Below are 21,620 nucleotides of genomic sequence, written 5' to 3'. Positions count from 1 at the left end.
ACTGGTGGGATGACATTGCTTATGGGACAACATTTGAACAGGATTTACAGATAGATGAAGTTGATTATATCACTCCCCCAACTCCAAACTAGTGCTCACAACCAGCCTGCTCCCCATCATGCTGCTGCCTGCCCAGCCCAGGGGTACTCTGCTGTGGGAAGGGTATTACACTGCTGGACACCCCCACTAACAGTCAACAACCCAAAATCCCCACCAAGGCAGAAATCAACTTGTAATCCTCTCTCACGTGGGTCACAATGTGGCATGCCACAGACCCAAAGCACTCTGACAGCACCTTGACAAACATGACCAAGTTATCTTTCCTTTTTCAGCCCTTCTCTTTGGTGGGCACAACCACCACAGATTAATCTCTTGGATCCCAAACAAAATCCATTTCAACATTGTTTCTGCTGCTTGTGTAGCAGGGAATAAGTTCTGCAGTATTGTTGTGAATGATGCTATTACAACTGTGTAAGTCTATAGTCACAGCTTTTGGGGAGAGGAAGATGCCACACAGGAGGGAAGTATTAGTGCTCGCTGAGTTTATGATTTAAACAGTAGCCAGGACTAAGCAAGACACTAATGTAGGGTGGGGACTGCACAGACTATTCCCATCATCTCTGCTGCACCATAGAAAGATTTGCCTGTGTCTCACAGCCCTAGAGAAATTGCTTTCAAAAAAGCATAAAATCCTCATGGTCAGACTGGTAACCTCCAGCACTTGGCAGTTCTTAAGTAATGCTCCATTTCCACCTAAAGCCTCACAGAGCCCACACCTACCTAAACACATGTCAGGAAAAGTAGTTCTGTCACTAGAGAGGGAATGGTGAGTGCTGAAAAAAAGGGTCTCAAATGTAGGTTACAGCAGGGGGAGATGGGAAACAGTTGACCTGGATGTGTCCTTACACCTAAAGCTACTCTGGAGGAACAACCTGGTCTGGGCTCTGGACTCTGCATTAACACACCCCAACATGAAGCTCAGTTCATGCAATCTCTGCAACTGGACAAAACTATTGTGTTAAGTACAGTTGTGGTTCACAATGCACTTCAACTTATTAGAGATTTAATCAGACTCTGACTTCATCTCTAGTAGCCAGAGGCAGCCCCAAGGTTACTATCAGAGATCATCTGATATTACTGCCAGGTTATTCTGCCAGCAGAGACACTTTCAGGTCTTTCACGTCACAGGCTGAAAAGCTATGTTGTTTCCTGGTGTCCCCAAGCTGTACTTTGGCTGGTCTTCTGGGAGAACAAAGGAGCAGGTGTCACCATTGCAACACATAATGTAGTAAAGAGGATAATATAGAAACTAGACTGAATTATAGGAGACAAGTGATTCAAGCAAAGGTGAATGGCAACTGAAGTTATTAGTTAAATAAAGGAAGAGATTTCAAACTTAGAAAAAGGTGGATCTAGAGAGCATGAGGAATTACAAAGCACTGAGGCCTCACGGTCAACAGCAGTTAAAGGCAGACAAGCTATGTGGCCCTTTACCTGGCACAAGAGACACTCAGGATTCAGAGAGCACGGTAGTTCAGGAGTCCTCCAACAGCCTGTGTATGGTTATATTGGAAGACTTCACAGTAGTACAGACAAATTATTAGGTCTTATGTCTCCACCCAGTACTGAAGAGAATCCAAATGCACACATAGGGCACAGCTTCTGGTTTAGTTTCCTCCAAAGAAACAGACCCCAGAACTGCTCAAACTAAGTCACAGCAAGTCAGACAATTGGGGTTGCTTCAAATCTCACTACAATGCCAGAGAAGATACCAATAGCAATACAGACCAGCAGTCAAGCCAATTCAGGTGTCAGACATCTCAAAACCAGAGACAGGTCCTAAACTGAAACAAGAGCATTCAAAGAGTTCTGAAGATTGCGTGGAGATCTAACTAACATCCAAATCTGTGTTAATGCAAGTTTGCAGCCAGTCTTTGTGCAGCCCAGTGCATGTAGGAGCAACTGATGGGACTACTGTTCACATAACTAGTCTGAAGCTAGTACCTCTGAAAGGCTTTTTAATTAAAAAGGATTTAGTGCTATTAAACAATAAAATATCAGAACCCCAGAGGGGGCATAATTGCAAGATGAATTGTGCAGCTCCACTGTTTCCAAATCCACATGGTGTTACTGGCAGCTGGCCTTCAATTATAAGAAGGTAACAAGAAAAAGCACACAGCCAGTGACAGTAAGGTGAGGTGCCTGCTGTCCCTTAAAGGAATACTGCTCCCCTCAGAAGATTTCTGCACTGATTGGACTTTGAGACAGCCTCTGCCCTAGTGTAACTCATGGTAATCTCACTGACTACAATATAGATAGCAAGATGAGAAAGTTTACCTGGTGTTCAATGCTACCATAAACTGAGTAGGCTTTCTGGGTTTTCACTACAGGCAAGGTTTGGCCAGAGAAACATATGGGAGCAAAAGCTTTTACTCAGGCAGCCAGAAATACATGAAGTTTGCCTTCAACAAGCTTTGGATATCGTCCAAAAATCTTGTGCTGGCAACTTCATAGAACAAATCCTTTTAGAAATAACCTCCCTCCTGCTACTTCAGCATCTCCCCATGAAGATCTACCCAACAGTGGGAGTTGTATAAGAACAAATAGAAGCAAAAGAGAGCTGGAGTAAAACAGCCCATACAAAATTGAAATTACTGTAGTTTGCTCTTTCAAAGATGTATAAGCAGGCTAAAAAAAAAAAACTTTGGTTTGTTTTGGTTTGGTTTTTGTGGGTTGTTGTTTTTTTTTGGTTTTTTTTTTTTTTTTTGAGGGGTGGCCAAGCAAAACATGGCAGAAATTAAGCATGTATTTGATAATCCAGACACTTCGTATCTTCAGAGTGTTTCAAAACAATGCTTTGAAAAAACAAGAAGTCTTCCCAAAGAGAGAATATATGAATTTCACTACAGGCTCCTGAACAGAATGCTCTGTTTGACCAAAATTAGATTCCCCTCCACCTTCTGTTCTGCCCTAATGTCACTGCTTCTCATTGTCCCAAAGGGCTTCCTCACTACACACAAAGCTATTTTATATGGCACTAGAGGGACACAGATGACTTTATGAACTCCTACCATGTAGTTACAGCCCAGCAGTGTCTGGGCTCCTAATGTGCTGTTATACCAAACCCCTTGCACTGTGCTGCGAGACACATTAGCTGCTGATTTCTCATTCCACTGACAAGGGTTTAATGTGCATTAAAGCAGAGGCTACTCTAAACCTCAGCTCCTCTGGCTTCAGCATGTTAGTGACCACCCAGATACCTACTGTATCCTTATTTCATGATTTCTTGTTAAGGCAATACTATAATGACCAATATACTCGAAGCAGATGAATGATAACACAGATGCAGTCACATCACTCGGGAAACTGATCTGCATGAGGGAAAAAAAAATAAACCACAAAACAAAACACAAAATTAAAGGAATGAGGACAAAATCCTGTATTTCAATTGGGTGAAATTCCCAATCTAGTTTGCTGTACAGCTATAGATGGAAAAAAGGCAGTGATGAAGTGCCACTGAAGAAACGTGTAATAAACCAACCTTTGGGCCACATCCCAAAAGTACACCAACAGCCCAATGCCCAGTCCTTCACTGCAAGCTATAAAACAAAATTTCCTCAAAAATTCAGGTTTAGTTTACTTGCCAGTCACAAAGCAAGTCTGTAGCACTACAGGGATACATGGTTTCAAGCATAAAATCCTGGTCTAATCTTGTGATCTTTCTTCTATTCAATTATCACCGACATATTCCCAGCCTTCAGAGTCCATCCCTGCAGACAGCATGCCAATAACTGAGCTTAGCAGGGAGGCTGACACACCCGCTAAGTAACAAAACAAACAAAAAAGGCTCAGGCTCAGCATTTCTGAAGAGATGTGACACACAAGTGGGACAGTATTGATTGTCTCTGCTGAACTTTATAGGCTGCCTTAGCAAGCAGCACTTTCAAAAAGGACAGAAGACAAATGTTGCAATCAATAAGGTGAGTGATGCTGTGAGACAAAACCCCGAAACTGCACACATTGCTTAGTACGAAAGACCTGCAGGCCCATCCTCCATGGATTTGTCTTGTGAAAAACTGGTCTTGAGTCTTTGTATGCACACAAGTCTGAATAGATGTACAGCACTGAGAACATCAGTTTTAATCTCAAGTTTTTCAATTAACAGATTCCAATCTCCCTGCAGTTGCTCCTGTACCTTGAGGTAAATGAGCAGTCCAAAGATCTGAAGTGTTACTGCTCAACCCATGCCCACAATGCAGGTTGTGATTCAGAAACTGTCACATTAAGGAAACAAGAAGAAAGTTACACCTCAGTGAGCTCCTCTACAGCAGCAAGTATAGACAAGAACCCACTAACATCATGTGGGGTTGGAGTAGTGACACAGCACATACCTGCTGAGCAGGTAACAAGTTCTGCATATCATTTTCAGCTTGCCACTCTGCTAGGCAATCTGCTGAGCTACATCTGTTGTTGAGATCTGCAGAAAGGCAGGCTCAAGACTAAAAGCCACTAGGGCAAGAAGACTGGCACACAAACAAGAATAAAAGCTGTTGAAGGGGAAGGTTTGCAAAACCTGTAATTGATCAAGGAATGCTCCAGCATTACAAACTCTTCCCATGCAAATTCTTTTCCTCATCTCCTGTTGTGGCTGAAACCAGTGGAAATTTGTAACAGCTGACAGTAACAAGTTAACAAGACTTTTCATCTTAAAAAAAAAAAATTAACAGAAACAGATAATCACAAAAGAGCCAAGATTGGAAGGGGACTCTGGAGATTTCCTCATGCAACACCATGCTCAGTGCCAGATGATCTAGGGCAAGTCGCTAAGGTCCATGTCCCATGAGCCTTTGACCACCTTCAAGGTTAGAGACTCCAACACCTCTCTTGGTCACCTGTTCCAGGCATTTGACCAACCTCACAGTAAAATAATTATGTTTAAAGGAAGTTTCCTGCATTTCTATTTGTGACCATACACATTGGTAAGATCCCCCTGAGCCTTCTTCCTTCTCCAGGCTGAAGAGTACCAGCTCATTCAGCCTTGTCTCATATGAAACACACACTCATCCTTTAATAATCCTCATGGCCTTTGCATTTGTCTCACACTGGGGAGCCCAGAACTGGACAAAGCACTCCAGCTGTGTCTCACCCCCCAGAACAGAGGGGAAGGAACTTCAGAACTTCACAGTATTCCTGTCAGCCCATTTCTTCAGCTTCCCAAGGTCTTCTGAATGGCAGCACAAGCATTGATGTATCAGCCACTACTCCCAGTTTTGTATGGCCTACAAACTTGCTGAAGGTGCACTCAGTCCCATCACCCAGGTCATTAAAGATGTTAAACAGTACTAGCCCTACCACTCCCTGGGGTACAACACTACAGACCAATTTCCAACTGGACTTTGTACTGCTGATCACAATCTAATGTGCCCAGCAGCTCAGCCAATTTTCACATAATCTCATTGTTCATCTGTCTAATCCACACTTCAGTTTGTCAATGAGGATGTTACGTGAGAGTGTCAAAAGCCTTGCTAAAGTCAAGATAAACACATTCACTGCTCTCTCCTTATCTACCAAGCTAGTCATCTCATCAGGTTCGTCAAGCATGATTTCACCTTCATAAATCCATGCTGACTGCTTCCAATCACCTTCTTGTCCTTCACATGTTTGGAAACAGTTTCCAGGATTATTTGCTCCATCACCTTCCTGGGGACCGATGCCAGGCTGATCACCTATAGTTCCCCAGGTTCTTTGTCTTCTGCCTCTTGAAGATAGTGGTGACAATTGCTTTCTTCCAGTCCTCAGGAATCTCCTTCAATTACCATGACCTTCCCAAAGATAATGAAGAGTGACCTCAAAATGGCCTCAACCAGCTCAGCCAGCACTTGTTAGTACATCCCACCAAGTCTCTTGTGTATGTTCTTTTTAAGCGTTCCGTAATCTGATCCTCTTCTACTAAGGCTAAGTCTTTCTTGCTCCAGACTTTACCACTGATCTCAGGGGCCTGGGATTGCTGAAGGAATATTTTACCAGCAAAGACTGTGACAAAGAAAGCAGTGAGTACCTCATCTATTTCCCCATCCTTTGTCACAAGATCCTCCTGCCCCATTCAGCAGTGGATCCAAATTCTCTCTCATACCTGTTTAGAAGCCCTTTTTGTTGTCCTTCACATCACTTGTCAGATTTAGGTGGGCTCTGGCTTTCCTAATCCTATCCTTGAACAATCAGTGTCTCTGACTCCTGGGTCACCTGTCCCTGCTTCCAACTCTTCTACACTTTTATAGAAGAGGCCAGGTGATAAAGAGCACTCATAGCTTGCTCCACTTCAGTACCCCCTCATAAGCAGCATTCAGTTTCAAGTGTTTCTATTTATTCCCCAAAGGACTTCTAGGGGTGTGAAGTCCCCCAGTAAACTTTTTACACACTTGAAAACCTGACTCCTAGAGTCCTAAATGAGTAAGTTTGGCTGAAACACGTAATACTTAATGATGACCTTCACTGAACATGTTTTGAAGATACTTCCAAAACAAGGTCTCATCTTTTTATTTCTTCCATTTTCATTAGGTGAAGAGATGGAAGCCCTGCAGTGCTAGAATTTATTTCAAGTTTCAAGTAGGGGGCTAAGCAAGAACAAGGAATAAGCATGCTTTAGTGATTACTGTAAATCACGGAGTGTCCAATTTCCTACTGCTCTAGATCCTCCATTATAAAGATGTTATCTCTTCATCACAGCAGCCCATTACCATTCATTTTGAACATGACTCCACAAGACACCACAAAATAGGATCAGGTCATGGTAATTCAGGCTCCCAAATTGTATACCTAACACTGACAGAAACTTGTTTTATATTAGACAATGAAAGACCTCCTTGTTCCATTCTTATTCCTCACTGATAAAACAGTGATTGAGGTATATGTACAGTATGCACAAGGAAACACATCTACAGGTTTAATGACTTTCTGAAGTACTTTTGCAATCCTCCCTAGCAAGGTCTTATACAAAATGCTGCTATTCTTTTCACCAAAACCCACACTGTTTTCAGGATAATTAGGTTTTCTTAAAAAAAAGCTTATTTCCAAAAGTACAAAAGATATTGCACATTCCAAAAATTTATTAATCTGCAGTGTTGTGTTAAACCTTGGCTCTCTCCAACAGTGATGTTTCAAAAGCAGCTGGAAGTCAAATAACTGTGTCCAGGGTCTTAAAGATTGCAAGTAAACAGGTTTAGAGGAAAGACGTTTAATCCTGTAAGGCGTTTTAGATATCCAGAAAGATTAGCATTATTGGAAGAAATTCTGCAGCATCCGGTAATCTTATGTCAATTAATTATGAGGTAAATATCGATGTCATACATTTATAAAAGCTTGTTGACCCATTATAAAAAGATAACATCTTTATTCATAATCTGAAGAGGATTAGCAAATAGCATTTTAACTTCAGAGGTTATCAAATTGGCAGTTACTACCAAGACAGTTGAGATAATACAAATTATGTGCAGAAGTTTGAAATATGGACACAGAAGTATAATATTCACCCAGCACGATACACAGCAATAGCTTGGGGCAGCAAAATCATCCAACATAGATGTTCAGCACAAACAAGACAGGAATAGAAGTGCCAAAGCATGCAGGTTACTTCAGAAAGCAGGCAAGGCTGCAGAGGTAACCAAGCCGTAGCAGGACCCTGAAGCACGGGGGCAGAAAGAGCAGAGCAGATGATCTCTCCATAAGCCACAGGTGTCCCTAACCACTAAGTACACCGTAACACTGGTCCCCATCTCTTCCCTTGAAACCCTAGTATAAAAGATGCACCAAGTTGTAGTGAAAACAGCAATCCAGATTCAACAATTTTGTTTTAGAAACTCACTTTTGGGACAGGCTTAAAGCATTTCCTCACACATACCATCACCAAATTTGCACATTTCCAAGTATTTCTCCCACTCCACAGTAAGAGCCATTAAGTGCTACAGCAGGTTACCAAGTATACCTGGCATCTGTGCCTAGATGTTGGCAGTGGGGGACTGCAGGGTGGCCTCTGCAAGGAGAGGCTGGAGCTGCTCCATGCTGAATACAGCCAGTTCCAAAGGACCCACTGCAGGGCACAGCTGAGACCCTCAGCCAAAATGGTGCTGCCTTAGGGGAAATGTACCTAAGAAAGGGCCAAACATTGCCTGGCAGTGAGAGGTGAGGAAAAAAAAAGTGTAAGAAACAACCCTGTCAGCACTGATGTCAGAAGATGAAGGGGAGGAGCTGCAGTCACTGAAGCAGAGACTTCCTTGCAGCTCCTGGAGATACCATGGTGGATGTGATGAGTTGACCTCAGTCAGCTGCCAAAGGCCCACCCAGACATTCCCCGCCCCGCCCCCAACAGAACGGGGGAGAAAGTAACATGGAAAAGCTCACCAGTCAGAATGAAGACTAACTGGGAAAGGTAATGGGCAAAACTTGGACTGGACTTTGCCAGAGGGGAATAACTGTGGAAAATCTGTGGTCATAATATCCCTTTGGTCAGAACAGGTCAGCTGTCCCAGTTGTGTCACCTCCCAACCTCCTGCAGACCCAGAGTCTACACTGGCATTGGGAAGGGCATGAGATGGAGAGAGAGTTTTGATGCTGTGCAAGTGCTATTCAGCAACAGCCAAACTACTGCTGCATTATCAACACTTCCATCAATAAATACAAAGAACAGTACCATATAGGCTGCTGTGAAGAAAGTTACCTTCATCCTGGCCAGACCCAATACAATCTCCATCCCTTATTTCATACCATTTGCATCAAGCCCATGTCCCACATCATCAGTATGTACTTAGTACAACTGTCTTCTGACCATTCCATTCTTTTTCTTTCTCATTCCTGAAATTACTTCATACCAACACTTAGAACAGGTACTCCACACTTAAACCATCTTTACATCCAGCAGTCAGATTTATACATCCTCATTAACCAGTATCCTCTGTCTCTTAACAGGGGCCAAAGCCAATTCACCACACCATGGTAGCTGATTAATAAACTGTTTCATTTAGACTTCAAATTGTAGAAAGGTCTTCACAAAGAATAAGCTATATAAGGCAACTGCTTCAAAGACAGAATATTAGATGGAGTGATCTAATTCACATTGCTTTCAAGTGGCACCAAGTGCACATTTACCTAAGGGTCTAACATCTAAAGGTGACATTCAGTCCTTCAGAAAAGAGTCTTTGCAACCACTGACAAAGTCTTAATCTTGCAGCATTCTGAGAAATAAGTTTATCTCAGGAAGCAGCACAAAACACTATCCCTTTAGACCCTTTTTGTCTTTATCTACTACAGGACAACCTACCATCTAGCTTTGCTACTTTTATCTCAGTTTTGAAAATACACCATTATTATTAGGTAGTCTTCAGCAAGCACCACAGTACTATATCATTAATAGTCACCACTATTCAATCAGCAAAACCAGATGAGACCACAAAAATCCAAAACAAATGCAACCCTTAAGAACAGTCTCTTCTCATTTACACTTTTTCCTGCTAAATGGAGATAAAGAGTGTATCCTGCTGAGCCCATTCCTACTTTTATATTGCAGAGAACTGATTGCCTGCATAGCCAAAGTAATTTTTATCCTTGCTAAGGCTGTGCAAGGAAGACAAGGTTGGTTTAAATCTGTGCCTGTAAGAAAATGCTCTTACCTGAGTTAGCCCAGGGGAGATACCAGGGGCAGCTGACATTCACGTAGGTTCCGGGCAGTCCATCTGGCCAGCAGGCATAGTTGTCAAAAGTTCTGTTGCAGAACTTGCCTTCTGCAGAGAGATGGAAGGGAGGATCATGCCACTACCTTGTACTAATACTACAAGGAGGAAAAGACTGAATAGCAGAAGATAAAAGGAGACATGGACACATGCAATTTAACAGCATTATGCAATTAAGCTTTGATGTGGAGTTAAACAAGAGTTATTTGTCCAAAAGCGTTCATCCCCACACAACAGGAAACTTGTTTCAGGGGGAAAGTGAAAAACAGACTAGGGTCTTTGACTAAGTCACGGGACAAGAAAGGTAAATCAATAATGATCCCTTCCCATCTTTTCTCTTCTACACTTTTATGTGTCCCAGTTTAATTTAAAATCCATTTTGCTATGAATACTGCAGATAATAATTCCTGAGAATGGTTCACAGTCGTGCAGTTGGAAAGTCTAGCCTAATATATAGATCCATCAACGAAATACCCACACACAACCATAACTTTGCATTATGGCTTAATCAACATGAGAATACTTCAACTTCAGATTTATTAAACTGTCATTCTTAGAGGGCAGCACTCGACCGCTCAACAGGATACTGGAGCAGAGGGAGATGAATGTTTCCCTGCCATTGTTGTCATCAGCTACTGCTCTCACCCTGCCATAACAATGTAGTTAAGAGAAGGAAAATTAACAGTTTTGAAATAATTCTTCACAGATACTACTTTAGACCCATCTTATCTTTCTCAGTGTGTCACAAAAGCACTGAAGCATAGGAGAAGCTACACTGTGTCCAGTTGTGAGTGTCATTGACAAGTCACCAGTGTCCTCTAAACACAATGATGCTGGTACATCGCAGCTGCTCTCAACACATTACAGCAGCTCAACTAAGACAAGCTGCATTTCCATTTTCACTAAGGCACCTTTTTTTGTTTTGTTTGTTTTTTTTTTTGTCTGGCTTTTTTTTTTTTAAAGCATTTCAGCATTTTACAGTACTCAAAATAATTTATACCAACTTTAAGGCCCAGAAACTGCTAGGTCAGCATCAACAGCATGGTCCCAGATTCCTTAACACCCATGTGGTCTCTCAACCCCAAAACCTAAAAAAGTTTCAGGGGTATTACATTAGTGTGTTGCTTTGATGTGCCACCACTTGCCACTGAAAAACACTCTGCACCTAAAGACCAATACCTTTACAATGAAATTGTTCTATAAAATACTTCCTTAGCAGAGGGAAGAGTCCCACAGAGAACAGGCTGAAGCAAATAGGATAAAAAAAGAAATGGACTGGAAAGTAAGCTGGAGAAGTATTTTCAAGTTCATCATCACTCCCTTACTACGGTTATTGTACATTTTAAAAATTAATACATCCTATCCCTACCAAGAAGGCTTACCTGTCACAATGGGAGGTGCCTCATACAAGTATTTCAGGCATTGGAGCTGATACTCCTTCCACTTCTGCATAACCCCAGAGAGGGACCCATCTGAACTCTAAGAGAAAAACCATGAGTCTCAGACATTGCAGGAATTTAAATTGTGTTTTTCATGCAGCTGGAGTGGGTGGGTGTGAAAATGACTACCACAAGCCAAAACAGCACTGCTTATCATAAAGGGCACAAGATGCTGTTATGCATTTGCCTGACTGACCAAAGAAATCCCTTTCTATTTGTATCACAAGGAATGGAAAAAACCCATGAACAACTATAATGTGTCCTCACTGAAACCCAAACTGAGCTAGCCTTGCTCTCTTGAACATACCCCAGCCATGTGATTTATTATCTCATGAAAAGACAGGGATGGCAGCAAGTCCTTTTAAGAATGGTTTTCTATCCAACAGCAGTATTTCTGCTATTTTGTAAGTAGGAGCAAGTTAATTCACTGTATTCAGCAAATATTCCCCAAGCATTGTTCCAAACATGGATGAAATCTTTTCCCATTCAGCTTTTCTTCCATAAACAAAATCTTTTCCCTGCACCCAGCATAATTTTCCTGAAAACGCAGAAAGAGCGGGGACCTCCTTTTTGCAGAGTTTGACAGGCTGCAGGTTCCACTGTCAGACATTCCAAGTACTGAGGGGGAAAGGGGAAGGTATGTACAAACTCCAGGCACAAAGAAAATTAGCTGTTATTAAAATGCAAAATTTAGTGCCGGCTGCTTGCCCAACCCTAGCAGATGCCCCACCTGGCTCAGACACCCAGCTTACTCACCTGATTTATGTAAAGAGGCATCAGTCCTTCTCTCCCCTCTTTGCATTCATATAAACTGAATTTAAAGTGTTAGGATTAGGAGGCTGTAAGTGATCAATAATGCAGCTAACAGAGCATTTGTTTTCCAGGGAAAGGCCCATGGATGTCTCAGGCCTATAATCAACAGCATAAACCTAATGGCACAACACACTAACACTGAGTGGAGGAAAAATCATTTAATCCCAGCTATCTATCAGTTTATTAAGTGAAGCATGAGGGTAAATAATCCTTGTAATTTTACTTCACAGCTTCAACTACTGATTTTTATTTTCCATTTGTGCTTCTAAACCTTTTTCAGATTGTTAGAGGGAAACCAGGGCATGGGAAAGATTGTTTTAAACCAAAGATGTAATTTTAAACCTATACTGCATTTCAGGAAAGCCAAACTGGATGCTGTCCACTACAACCAAATGTGACTAAAATTTAGACACCTTGGTATGAAAGAATAGAAGTAGAATTGTCATTTTTGGACTACAGACCTTTCAGGTCCTCTCATATCCTACTGATTAAAAAAGCATTTGAAAAAAAACAAAACTCTATATCCATCATGCTTCTGGATGGATTAAGACACTGCATTTAACTACAAAGATGTTCTTGTACATGTGATAAGTACAACACTTAGTAGATACCTGTGTTGTGTTTCAAGAATAGCCACCTATACTTATATGCAACTTAACTGTAGCTAAGGACTCATGGCCATAATTTTAGAAGAAATTAGCCAGCTCCCCCTGAAGTCAAAACAAGCACAAGCTTGTGGATCTTTGAAACTCTGACCCTTGTATGCCTGGTTTAAATCATCTTATCTATGCCAGTAAAATCTGCCAAAGTCAGTCTGTGCTAAAGTCCCTAGTGCAAAATGAATGCATCCTACCAAATTTTAACTCCATGTGCCTATGGAAACACACAAACCTGTAGTGATCTATGTTCAAAATACCTGAAGGAGAAAGAAAACATCACCACCAAAATTCTGTTTGTAGACAAACACATAACCAGTAACTCAAGCAAAAATGCCATCTATGATCCATGTAGGCTGAATAAAGATGGATAACTGGAGTACAAGGAAAGGAAACAACTTTCAAACCTAAGTTTCTCTCAGGCAGTCTTTAAAAAGTAACTTTCGGGTTATGCATTGTTTAAAAGGTCTTAATTTTACAAGGGTGGTTATTGAAGCTATACAGGACTGTTTCCACCACCCTCTCATCACCACCTTAACACTTTAATTAATTGGAACATTTTCAGGACAAACTCTTAAATTACAATTTAGAATAATTTCAGAAGCTACTAAGTGTCAAACACCTTCCCAAAAAAAGTAACTATTGATCATGCATGCAGATGACCTCATCAAGGTAATCCAAATTCAGCTTTTAAAATCATTACAAAATAAAAATGCATACAGAGTTTAATTTAGAAACAAGACTCTACTTTTTTAAAATATCCTGAAAATATCCTAAAACTGCATGCGCCAAGAAATTTAGGTCTTTTGGAGTCAGCAAGCCTTAAAGTATTTTCTTCTAAATCAAGTTTTCATCTATTACCTTCATGAATGCAGGAATAACCAGCTTTAAATTACAGTTTAGGAAAAAGCAAGCCTCTATTCCTTCATTTAATGAAAAAGTAGATTCTACTCATTATGAGAAACCAATATGAGAGAAGACAACTCTAACAAAAAGATTAGCAAACTACAAGAGTTAAATAATTAGACATGCCTTTTTGTGGAGATGACTGATTTGGTAGACCATTTTCTATTATCTATAGTCTGTTGCAGTAAAACAATCAAATATAAATTCCAACACTACCTAAGTTCTCTCTATGTAACAGTTTACTCTGGTTCAGCTAAATACTATGTTTTACTATCAGACAAACTGACTTAAATTTAATATATGCTAATCCCCATTTCCCAGAGATTCTGACTCACCTGAACAAGAATCACAAGTCACACAGTCTTCCAATGCTATTTAACTAAAGATACTGTTATTTTCTTGAAAAGTGATTTAATTCCTTCCGCAACATCAAAACACTAAACACACATATACAAGAACAAGGTTCCTGGGTGAGTACCCAAAATTTGGAGCAAATTGCAGAAGTTCAAACAGCTTTATTAAACTCAGGACTATATTTTTGTTGCTAAAACCACCGGTCCTTCCATTTTAGCTGTGGGTTGGTTTGTTCCCAGTTATACTCAACCATGTGAGGGAAAAACAGTAGTAGTTCTGCCGTGGTGAAAATATATCACAGGATAGCGTAGCAGAGGATGGAAACATGGCTGACTGGTTAAGGTGGAGGATTCAGGAGGCAAGAATGGATGAAGGACATTAAGGAGGTGAGTAATGCTGCAGCCTAAGGAACATAAAACTGATGCAGCAAAAATGAAGACTGGCAAGAGCACAGAGACTGAGAGCCTTTCAGTGTATGTATATAGTGAAGCGTAATTAATCTCTAGTGATAAGTTACCTCATTCAACACTCTGAAAACAGAATTCCTTACAAATCCTTAACACCTTTATATAGGAAAGCCTTGTTCTGTAGTCATCATTTGTCTTCACAGACCCTACTGTAAAAGGATTTTAATCACTTTGAAGTACCTTTGAAACTACTCCTGCTGCAACAAAACCAGCACCCACACAGGTCCAAGGTGATCAGTGCTACAAAAACACTATTCTAACGCACTGAAATCTGAGCACACAAGAGCATAAACTTGCAGGCACACCAGACCAGACAAAATGCTCCATGAAAACAGCATCTTTCAGAGTGGAAGGGAGAATTCTCAGAGCTTCAAAAGCAGCTGGTGACTACTAGGGTTGTCATCTTCCCTCTCCTCCCATCACCATATAAAAGGTCTTACATGCAACAGGATGAGAAACTCCTCCTTAAATTTGTATTTCTTATGTCTTTAGTTGTCTGTTTTCAAATAGGAACACTTACATTACAGGTTTTTTACACTTTAACATTTCAGGATAATAAGCAAGACTTCAACTTGCTGCTGAAGGCTCATATGTAATGTTATAACCACTGGGACCTACAAAATTCTAATCTTAGTCTTCAAAAGCAAAAGCTGGGGCAAGCTGGCATTGAATCACACTTTGGTAAGGCCTTGGTATTCCTCTCTCAGATAGTAATATTGACATATCTACCTCATGAGAGGAAAGTTCAGATTGCATTTACTGCCTTTTACCTCAGAAGCACCAGTGAGTTACTTTTAACCTTTACTACCCTTTTTGAAAAGTCCAGTGTGACACATTATTTTAAAGCTATTCTCCACAGAATTAGCACAGCAATTAAGTCCAAGATAAGTGACAACCGCATGTTACTAGCTTTATGCTCATTCTGACGTGACATGCTTTCCTGTATAAATTCCTCTCCTTATTAAACCACCTAAGCATAATCTATAGGTCTGCATCAATAAAAGCCAACAGAGTAGAAGCTAAGATGGCCACCTAACAGGTTTATTCAATTCACATTGTGGGCATAATCTTGAATTTATGAGACAGTTTTGTCCTCAGTTCACAGCCCAGATGGGGCAGAGCACAACACTGCTAGCCCAGAAAATGTTGCTGTGACCAAATATCACCTTGCGTTTACGGGGATGAGATTACTCCTGTCTAAGAAAGGATGATTTAAGGTCTCAGACTTAAATGAAATAATTTGTGTGGGGCTTAAGTGCAGTTACCTTCCTGAAAGCACTTTCCCAACTAACAAGATGTTTTGGCTTACCACAACAGCAGCTCTGGGAGCAGAAGTTTAAAAACAGAGGCTGTAGCACAGCACAACTCTGCAACAGGGCTAGCTGTTCACTGAACAAATTTATCTCCCCCTGCAGCTTGTCACCACTTTTCTCCACTTCTAAGTTGAAGTAAATATGAAAGCACATGAGTGGCAGGATGCTACTGCTACCTCCCTAAATTCATCAGTCAAGATCCAATTTCTCAACCGTTTGTCAAAAAAATCCTACAAATGTTGATGTTCCAACCATCAGTTTGTAATAACAGTTATATTTCTTTAAATGTTGCAGAAACACCCCCAAAACACCCAACCCTTCATAGTTAATTCATATTAAATTGATATTTAATATGAATTAATTGATATGATTAAATTCATATTAAAATGAGTCCTCTGACCACTGTTCACCCCATGACAAAGCAACCCTGGTGAGGATCAGTCCTTCAAGTATGATATGCTTGAAAACCAAAAGAGATTCTGGAAGTGTATTAGTATGGCAGCAGGCTTTGTTTGAACCCACCCACCCTTACTCCCTCAAAGAGATGAGATTTAACCTTATTTTGTAACTACTTTGTTCAACTTCTGTGTTATGAGCTTCTGAATCCAGTACAGGCAACACCTCTGACAGTCCAGTTACTCTCCTTTAAATACTGAAGCTACGTCAAAGGAGGAAGCACATCAAAAATTTTGCTGTCTCTACTATAGATAGTACAAAAGAAGTATCATTAAAGACACCTGAGCAATACCTTTTACAGAGATAATTCTTTAGGACACCTGACATCCACCAGATTTCTGTATTTATTGCATTCTCTTCCCATATTACATTGCACAGTATCGAGTTTAATGTAGTCATCTGACATTATGCAAGAACAGGTGACCCTCTGAGGTAGAATTATTACTCTCAGTCCCTTCTGCAGGGCTGCTTGACTGATCAGATGATATAACAAGTCATATTTTACAAGATAGTTCATCAACAGTTGGATCACTCTGGACAAATCCCTCACCCTTCAGAAAAAAACAAATAGGGATCAAAACAACTTTTCTTCCAGAGAAAAGCCTATTGCCAGCTTCTAGGAGCTTTTCCTGCAAATGCTTCCGTTCCTTAGTTACTAATGAACCAATGACTCCATTAGCTCAAGAGTGCCAGAAAAAGAAACGCTTCAGCATCCTCCCTGCCAGTGAAAAGCAGCAAGTGAGCTCCCACAAAAGGAGCTATTGGATTCAGCAAGAAACTCCCTGTTGACGTCTGCCATCTGAGTTTTCTCTTAGGCTACAGCAGCTTAACACTTAAAAGACCTGCAAGAAAAATCAAAAAGTCCCAGGACTCCAGTAAAGGCAAATCTTGAAACCAGTGTTTCACCAGCTGTCTAACCACAGAGACCCCTCTATTCCATTACTGTTTTAGGACTTCAAGTTTCATGACATCAAGCTTTTGAACTCAAAGCTGCAAGAGCAAGCTCTCATCAGGCACTTGCAACCGATCAATGCACAGAAGAGACACTCCTCCTCCGCCTGTCTGTTCACAGCTGCTCAGCCCAGACTGACAGCACACATCCAGTCCTGAGCAACACTGGGCTTTCAGTAACTTCCCAAAACACACAAGAGCCCCCCATTTCAATCTGCTCCCCTCATTCTTAAGACCTGTTCTTGCTAGATTAAGGAAGAAAGGATAAGCGCATGTATCTCCTAAAGAAGGTTTGGAAATGCATATTCCCAAATGCAGAATGCTTCTGCCTGGAGTCTCAGATAAGGCATTCTAAAGAAAAAACACCACACTGACTTGAGGCTTGCTCCTGCTTCTCAGTATTTTTGTTGACTAGGCACAGGCAACTCCCAGTTCAGCTGACTTCACAAATTGTTCCAAATACATAAATTGTCTGAACAGGTGGGATAATTCAGTCCTGACCACAAGGGTTTCCACACCAGGACCAATCACCCCAGGTCTGTCTGAGATGCTTCATTTGTGCTTTGAAACCGAGCAGTTCTCTTCCCATCCCTAAAATTTTTGTTTTGACAAGGTGCATTTCAAGGAGAATAATATCTCTCAGCCCCTATCATTTTCTGGATCAAGGCAAAGTATTTGGCATTCAGAGGCATAGATGTCAAAGAAAACTTTTTAAACACCTAAATCAACTTCCATAGCAAACACTCTCAAAATCAAGGAAATAAAGTACAGACTAATATTTCAGCATACTACAAAATTAAGCATCATCTTCTAGAGACATAAATAAATAAAAAATATATCAAACTCCTGTAAGTCAGGTAGGATAGATTGAAAACATGGTGCAAATCTGTGTTGGAGGGGTTACTCTATTGTTTCTGTCCTCAGTGATGACCAGATCTGGGATGAAAACAGTTACCTGTAGTTTTTCTGCCCCACAAAGTTTTCCCAGCCTGGGAAGAGGTTTCTTCTTTGGTCACTGTAGGACCCATGAATCCATACGCTTATACTTGAAGCATACACATATTTAGATTAACACCCATTGTTACCAGAGAATGTTATTCTCATTACAATGTCTTTCATCTGTTATGCTAAATGTTCCTGTCAAGGATGTATTACATGAGCCAGTCAAACATGACAGAAGAAACTACTGAGCAACTATGTAGAGAGAGAAGAAAAAAGCAAAATTCAACAGCAACTATAACTCCCAAACTCTTGGAGAGCAGAAAGCAACCCCACAATTTTAGTGGGAGACATGGTGTGCCAGCACTTGTAAGAATTTATTTATCACAGGACTCCTGTACAAGGAGATTTTACTGTGCATTGAAAATCTAGACACAAGCATTGTGAAGTGCTCTTTAGAAGATGACTTTTATTGATGCAGTTATACAACAGAGCAAACAGAACAGTAGAATAAAGAGTTTAAATTGCATTTTTAGACAGATACAAAACGTGTAGCACTAGGAACATTATAAAAGGAACAAAGGCAAAGTTGAGCAGTGTTGTGGGAGCAAGAACAGCTTCAAAGCTGAAGATGAAAAGAGCACTTCAGATCTATCCTTGCACATGTAGAAACAAAATGCAGCCTGTGCTACTGAAAAAGGAACTCAGCATTTCATTAAAAATGTTGTAATAACAGATTTGTAGAATGGTTTGTGTTGGAAGGCACCTTTAAAGATCATCTAGTTCTAATCCCCTTGCCATGGGCAGGGACATCTTTCACTACATTAGGTTGCTCAAAGCCCTGCCCAGCCTGACCTTGAACATTTCTGGTGATGGGGCACCCACAACTTCTCTGGGCAACTGTTTCAGAGGCTCAGCACTCTCATATTAAATAATTTCTTCCTTATATGTAATTCTACACTCTTTTACATTTAAAACCATTACCCCTTGTCCTATTATACTGCAAATTCTGGTAAAAAGTCTGTCTCCATCTTTCTTATAAACCCCCTTTAAGTATTGAAAGGCCACAATAAGGCCTCTGCGAAGCCTTCTCTCCTCCAGACTGAACTACCCAAGCATTCTCAGCCTTCCTTCACAGGAAAAGTGTTCCAGCTCTTGGATCGTCTTTACAGCCCTCTTCTGGACTCTAACAGGTTCATGTCTCCCCTGGACTGGGGTCCCCAGATCGAAATGCAGCACTCCAGGTGTAGGTCTCATGAGAGCAGAGCAGAGGGGGAGAATCATATTGCTTGACCTGCTAGCCACTCCTCTTGTGCAACCCAGGATACAGCTGGCTTTCTGGGCTGCAAGCACACATTGTCAGCTCCTGTCTGATTTTGTTATTCACCAGTATCCCCAAGTCCTTCTCTGCAGGGCTGCTCTCAATCCATTCACTGCCCAGTCTGTATATGTAGTGATGATTGCTCTTATCCAGGTGCAGGACCATGCACTTGGCCTTCCTGAACTTCATGAAGCTCAAATGGGCCCACTTCTCAAGACTGTCAAGGCCCCTCTGAATGGCATTCCTTCCCTCAAGCAAATCAACTGCACCTCTTAGCTTAATGTCACCTGCAAACTTGACAAGGGTGCATTCATTCCCACTGTCTGTCATTAATAAAGATATCTAACAGTATTGGTCCCAAATCAGAACTCTGAGGGACACTGCTATCATGTACTATCACAATGGAGTACAGGGACAGTGAGGGATATATAGGGCTGAAAAAGTAGAGGAGATTCAGCGTGGAATTCAAATGCCTGATCACATGCACCTACTATTCCTCTCAACATGCACAAGTGCCTTGCTTTATCTCCTGCCACAGCTGCAGAGAGGTGCACATTTCCTCTGCACCCTACATCATTTTTGCTAGTCCCATACAGGGTCTTGAATACTAGAGGAAGTTCTGAGCAGCACTAGATGCCTACATTTGGGCAACTGACTCATCCTGAAAGTCTGAACTGCTGAAGCAAAACAAAGCTAAGAACATCTGTCAATGCTGGACTTTTGGCTCCTCTTGCTGTGGTCTAAAATGCAATTAGTTAAGCTGCTTCTTTATGACATACTGAACACCAAGTGCATTTAAAAGGATCTGTTTCTCAAGCTTATAACTGCCTAGTTTCTCTGTAACAGCCAGCAATGGTCCAATCCCAGAGCTGGCTGAGCAGAGACACAGACAGAGCCTTGCAGTCCCACAGAGCCAAGGAATTGCAACATTTGTGTTTCCAAGCACAAAAATAAAGAGGATTTCACCCACCCACCCCTCCACAAAAAAAAAAAAAAAAAAAAAAAATCTCTAAACAACCCAAAAGTAATCTTCATCACAATCTCAAGGACTGAGCGAACATCACTTCATCATACATAACCTGTATTTCCACTAGGCAAGAAAACCCTCTTAAATCTTTTCACCTTTCACACCAAAGTGTCCCAAATGAGTTAAGCTCTCCCAACTTTTCAAATGACTATTTAACAAACACTCTTAAGAAGCCATGGTGCTGGATCAGAAGGCAAAGTGTAAGAGTGTTAGCTATTTTTCCCAGGATACGAATCCTACAGCAGTGTAAGCCTGGTCACCAGTTTGTCATCCCATCACCACAGTCCCTGCAATAAGCTCAACAATAAGAAAAAAAACAAACGAACAACAAATAAATCAGACATATTAGCCTTTACAGACCTTTCTCTTAACCAAACTCATTCCTATTTGCATTTTTTAATTTGTAAACAAAGTTCATTCTCCAGTTAAAAAAAAAAATAGAAGAACAATCACCACAAGGCTATTTAAAAAACAGCACACAAACCCAAAAATTCCAGTATATAATTTCAGTATAAGATCTGCATCCACTGTTGTTTAGAGATTTCTAGAGAAGAATGCAATCAAATCTGTATGACTTTTGCAGTTCTAGTTGAGGGCAGTAGTTTATTTTGGTTTTAACTAATGCGAATTAACTCCCTCAGCTGCTCATTGTCACAGTGGCTCAAGGTCTGCTGTCCCATTATCTGCCATATTGCTCTTTCCTGACTACCCATCCCCTGCCAAGGCAGTTATATGTAGTGCCTTTGCAAATTGCTAGTGTTTTCATCAACAGTTATGAGACATTTGAGAACAGAGCATACAAGAGAAGTTCTGACAGTTAAGCTCGTTCTCCAGACATCATCTGTTTTCCTTCCAAATATTAAATAAGAGACAACAGAGGTATACCTTTGCATAACAGTGACAGGACAGAACCTCTCCAATAATATCCTTGCAGTATTGTATCATATACAGTAGAGTTCACATTTACTTGGTTGGATGCAGTGTAATGTGTTTTACAGCCTGCATATCATCTTATACTTTTAACCATTCAACCCACACAGCTGCCAAATGTTATATTCCAAGGACTTGATTTCTCAAATACAACACAGGATCAATGTTGCATAAAGGCTAGGGTCTTAAGTTAGCCCAATATGGAGAAACAGTAAAATGAACAAAAAGAGTAATAGAGTAATAAATAAATGAAAAAGGTGTACTGAGGTTGACAAACAAGGACCAAGTAAACATGCCTGAAGTTAAGCTCCCGTTGGATGATTGTG

General features: G+C 40.8%; 1 protein-coding gene across 2 annotated transcripts in view; it reads right to left on the bottom strand.

Annotated features, from left to right (window-relative positions):
• The window catches only part of GLP1R (glucagon like peptide 1 receptor), an 84,828-nt gene that overhangs the window by 46,777 nt on the left and 16,431 nt on the right, over window positions 1-21,620 (bottom strand). Inside the window, exons 2-3 of one of the 2 annotated variants that reach the window (XM_074897028.1) lie at window positions 11,105-11,201; window positions 9,663-9,773 (exon numbers count right to left, since the gene is read on the bottom strand). In XM_074897028.1, coding sequence (XP_074753129.1) covers window positions 9,663-9,773; window positions 11,105-11,201 — 208 coding nt within the window. The remainder of the gene's footprint in view (window positions 1-9,662; window positions 9,774-11,104; window positions 11,202-21,620) is intronic. The other variant, XM_074897029.1, reaches the window with a different exon arrangement.

The sequence above is a fragment of the Athene noctua genome, chromosome 1 (genome assembly GCF_965140245.1).
Source record: "Athene noctua chromosome 1, bAthNoc1.hap1.1, whole genome shotgun sequence".
In the NCBI taxonomy this organism is placed as follows: domain Eukaryota; kingdom Metazoa; phylum Chordata; class Aves; order Strigiformes; family Strigidae; genus Athene; species Athene noctua.
This window is presented reverse-complemented; position numbering and strand designations above follow the sequence as displayed.